The following is a 4,630-nucleotide window of genomic DNA, read 5'->3' as shown; positions in this document are numbered from 1 at the left end:
AATAATATTTTGACCTGATTTAAGATCCAATTTTATTAATCAAATAGTTATCCATAAAATTTGATCTTAAACCGGGTCAAAATGATTATTAAAACAACTTAAAATTTTAACGATAAATATTTGACTATTAATCTATCCTTATTTAATCCACTCAACCAAACACACCCTAACTGTAAGTGCACGAGAGTATTAAACCACGTACACTAGTTCAAATAAAATTCAATTCACAACTAGAGTTTATTTTATCTGACTTTACAGTTATCCTGCTTCAGGAGAGTGTAAAAGAAACATTATCAAGATTTCTGTTCTATATATTTATTTCTTCTCGCCTAAAGGCTTCTGGTGTTTCATTACCGCAGCAGAATGGAGCTCCTCATGCCAACAATTTGCACAGTCCAATTCCTCTTAAACAGAATCATCGACGCGAATCTAATGATAGGATCATCAGGAGTGTCCTTAACAGGGATATTCGGCAAAATCAAACATTATCTGGATCTCAATCCGAACACCGAATTCGCAATATAAATCAGGACAGAGACAAGAAACCTCCTCGTCCCACAAATGTGCAGTCATTTCAGAAGAATGCAAATGGGTCTCCTGAGGGTAAGGTAGCCAGCCTTGATTCGCAAGCTTTTCATGCTGAGAAAGAAGAAAGACGGACAAGGAACAGGGATAGGCCTGATCGTGGTGTTTGGGCTCCTATTCGACGATCAGATGGATCACATGCAAGTGATGAATCTTTATCATCCTCTATTTCCCAAATGTCCCAAGTAGTGGATTCTTCTGAAGGTATTGATTATTGATTATGCAATAATTTTCTTCATCCTTGTGCTTTGGATTTATGTCAAGTCTTGGATTTTGTAAGGATTGTGGTTTTTTGGAATTCATGTAGATATTAAAAATGATGTGTTGATTATGCGTGGTGGTGAGTTCAGACATATTGGAATTGGTCGTGGAGGTCATAACTCTGTTGGCAATGGTTCGTTGTACCTTTGAAATTCAGAAGGATAGATGGTCATTTTTCTTTATAAAATACTTGGCTGACTGATGTTCTATGGCTTAATATAGGTTCTTATAGGCAAGGGGGTCGGCGGGGTTCAGCATATAATATCAAGGATGCTGATGGCTCCCAAGTGGAAGGGAAATTCCCAAAGAGAGGAGGTTCTTCTGGCCATGTTTCCTATGAGGTATGCTTCATAATCAGATGCTACACTTCCAATTATCAATTTTCAGTAACTTATTTCTTGAATTTTGCTTTAAATGATTTTTTTTTGCAGAAACAAGTGTGGGTCCAAAAGTCCAGTCCTGGTTCATAGTTTTTTTTATGGTAAAGTTTCATTCCTTAATTTTTGCTATTTCCTTCTTGTGTTATTATTTTCAAGAATCTTTTTTTGAAATTTTATTTTCGAAAATTATGATTGTTTATTAGTATATTTTTATGCAACATCAGGGTAAGAGAATTATTGTTTCTTCTAGGCTCCACTCCTATAAATTTATGTCCGAGCCCTCAAGAACAAAATTTCTATTTTCTTGTGTAATCTAATTGGGCTTTCTCTGCAGTGAATGCTTTTGGTTGGCTACCATACATGTGAGAGAGGCTGGAATAGTATCTTGTTGACAGAATCTCCTGCATTAGCAGGCTTAATGGACACAAACAACGCTTGCGTGGAAGACAGTACAGGCCCTTCATTTTAGGCCTTAGGCCTAAAGATACCATGTATTTATGGCTCAGTGCAAGGAAGAAAATATTATCCCAAGTAGAAAATGGTCAAGAATAGAAGCAGCAAACAAGCTTAAAAGCAGATACAATCAACACATCACCATTTTCATCGGCATCTGAATAGTGGAATTATAGTCATTACCAGGACTATGGATCTACAATTCTTGATATCAATGCACCAGCAATCAAGGTAATTAGCTTACTTCCGCTGAGCTGTAAATGCAAGTCTGGAATGGCGTGTGCCGCTACCATTAGTTACTATATACTAATGTTTTGTTGAGATGTTTATCACTAGCTTTGGTGAGTATGCATACTATTATAACCCAGGTTAGTTTCAGGTTTAACAGTTACTGGGTTTGGCTAAGAAAGGTTTGAAGTTGTCGTTAGAGTGCTTTTGGCTGTAAACTGTTATACTAAATTTGTGTGTATTTGGTGGTTCGATGATTTGAAATCGAAGTTGGCATTTAGGCCTTGTTTGGTCTGCTCTGGTTAATATATTTGTCATATAGCTAATGCGGTATGAGATTTAACGGATCATTGCAATTCATTATCTGTCTTTAGCCTTTGCTTATCTCTTATATCTTAGTTTTTGGCACTTTTTGCTTCTAAATTTGACCCAAAATTGTCATTTACAAAAATGTCCTTTTTATTTTTTCAGAAAAAATATAGGGATGAAGATGAATAACAGACAGAAACATATTGATGTTGATATATTATGGGGAATTTGATTCAAGAACTCCTTTTTTCCTCTTGATTAGATTCATTTGTTGGACAAGAAGCTATCATTATACCATATATTTGGACCTTAACTAGAAAATTTTGTGGGGCCATGATCAAGTTATGAACATATGATTCGTAGTAATAATGCGATAAAATCATTCATATCAATTATCAAATAATTTTTTAAGAATATAATTTTTACTATACATGGATGAAAACTTGGATGATAGCGTCGTTTTTCCCCTTTTCTAAAACTGGTGCGGCTTGGCGAGGATTTAAGGGGACACTCCCTTGGTATGCAAGTAAAGATGCATGCTTGATTTAAGATGACACACTGTTGGAGTTGATTTTGAAATATGTTTCGAATGAAATTTGGAACACGGATTTTTATGTTTTCGTTTGTCGGACAAGATTCTCGTTTCTCGATTTTGTTCTGCGTAAATAGTCGAAAAAATGTTAGATTAGTGAAAAAAACATAATCAATGAGAAGGATCACATCATCCTAACCCCCTAGTCGATTAAGGAGTAAACCAAAAAATTTATATTTGAAGTAGTGTTGGCTAATTGCTTTTTTTTTTTAAAAAAAAAAAGAAAAAACAACTTTAGCAAAATTTGATTGGGTTCTTTTTTATATATATACAAAAAATACATATATTAAACTACTAAACATTTACAGCAGATTTTAAACAAAAAATTATAAAATCCAAAAGTCAATACATTAATACTATATATATTACTTTACAAGGAAATTGAAGAGGAAAAAAGAGGATAAAGTCATTTTCAAGATAAAATTGTCGATTTAATTTGAGACTAAATTACTGGCCTCCATTCGACCATTGATAATAGGGGTTTGGGCCTACTCTATCTTGGTGCTCACTAGCCACCAGAACGTTGCCACGTTTCGCTCTCTCGAGATGATTGGTACCTTATGTTTTGTCTAAGAACATTACTAACATGGGCTCACCAAGAAATTAGTTCTCTTTAATTAAACAAAAAAGAGTCTTTTATTTTTTCAATAACAATTTCAAATAATTAGGCAAGTATAATATATACTAGTAAAAAATGTATGTGGATTATATATATTATTTTTTACTTGATCGGATAATACTAAATAATTAACATAATATTATTTTCAATTTAGAAGAGCTGTACGATTTAAAAAGAAATTTTGTTTAGATTTTTTCTATATAAAAAATAGAGTGATTTGAGGATGTTTTCAGTAGCGTTAGAAAGATAATTATGAAATTAAATATTTTGATGTCCTCTGAGTTAGTTATTCTAAAAGTCTCACACTTTGATCCATATTTTGACAACCCTAAGGTCGTCACATCTGGACAAATCAAATCTCGTTTCTAAACAGGTCCTAGTCTTATAAGAGTCAGGCTCATATTATTAGGCAAGGGTCCGGCTACTAAGCCTGACCATACAGGCAGGAGTCTGAGCCCATGACTCTTGAATGAGGCCGATCTCCTCAACCCCATCTACCAGGGGCCTGAGCCCACCAAGGGTCGGGAACTCCGAGCCCCTGACACGGTTAAAGGATATGAAGATATTCTCATTAATAGATAAAGGGTCTCGATAAATGTGGGGTTCAATTGAATCTAATCAAGATAAGACAAGAGTCTCAATCGTCATTGTCACATAGTCCTGATGTTTGAGGCCTCCTATATCAAGTAGGATTCTATCTCAATATGATTCATACTCCAATAAGGTACTAATCTCATCCCTATATATAAATCAGGTATTGGTCACGGTTGTAACACACATTTTTTGCTCACTTAACATCAATAATACATTTATATATTCCTTAAGTTTGCTCCCGGATGGGTTTAAGTATCGAAGGGACCATGCTGGAAAAACTCTGATGCCCCATAACCCTTTTTCTCACTATGTAGAGCCCAGAATACCGACCTGATCCATTCAGTTATGAAGATTCGAAGACCCGTTCTTTAAATTGAACTCAAGATAAATTTTGATATCATCATATTCATTATTTTTTTTACTGAGGGTGATGAATTTATTCCATAATCTAACTAAATATTTTTTTATAACAAAATATCATTTCTAGATTAACTTTTCTTGTCCCAAAAGACATTTTCAATTACATATGTCCCTATATATTTTATTTTATGAATCATAAAGGTAAACTCAAATAAACATTAATGACATTCAAATTTTTCACATATAAGG

General features: G+C 34.0%; 1 protein-coding gene across 1 annotated transcript; it reads left to right on the top strand.

The window, feature by feature from the left end:
- Positions 1–177: 177 nt before the first annotated feature.
- LOC140820938 (regulator of nonsense transcripts UPF3-like) lies at positions 178–1,996 on the top strand (the record flags this gene model as incomplete). Its single annotated transcript, XM_073181324.1, has 5 exons — positions 178–789; positions 893–979; positions 1,069–1,187; positions 1,278–1,327; positions 1,561–1,996. Coding segments are annotated over 4 exons (857 nt in total), but the record flags the coding sequence as incomplete, so codon positions are not given.
- Positions 1,997–4,630: the final 2,634 nt, after the last annotated feature.

The sequence above is a fragment of the Primulina eburnea genome, unplaced genomic scaffold (genome assembly GCF_022965805.1).
Source record: "Primulina eburnea isolate SZY01 unplaced genomic scaffold, ASM2296580v1 ctg308, whole genome shotgun sequence".
Classification (NCBI taxonomy): domain Eukaryota; kingdom Viridiplantae; phylum Streptophyta; class Magnoliopsida; order Lamiales; family Gesneriaceae; genus Primulina; species Primulina eburnea.
The sequence above is the reverse complement of the archived record's forward strand: the minus strand, read 5'-3'. Positions and strand labels throughout refer to the sequence as shown.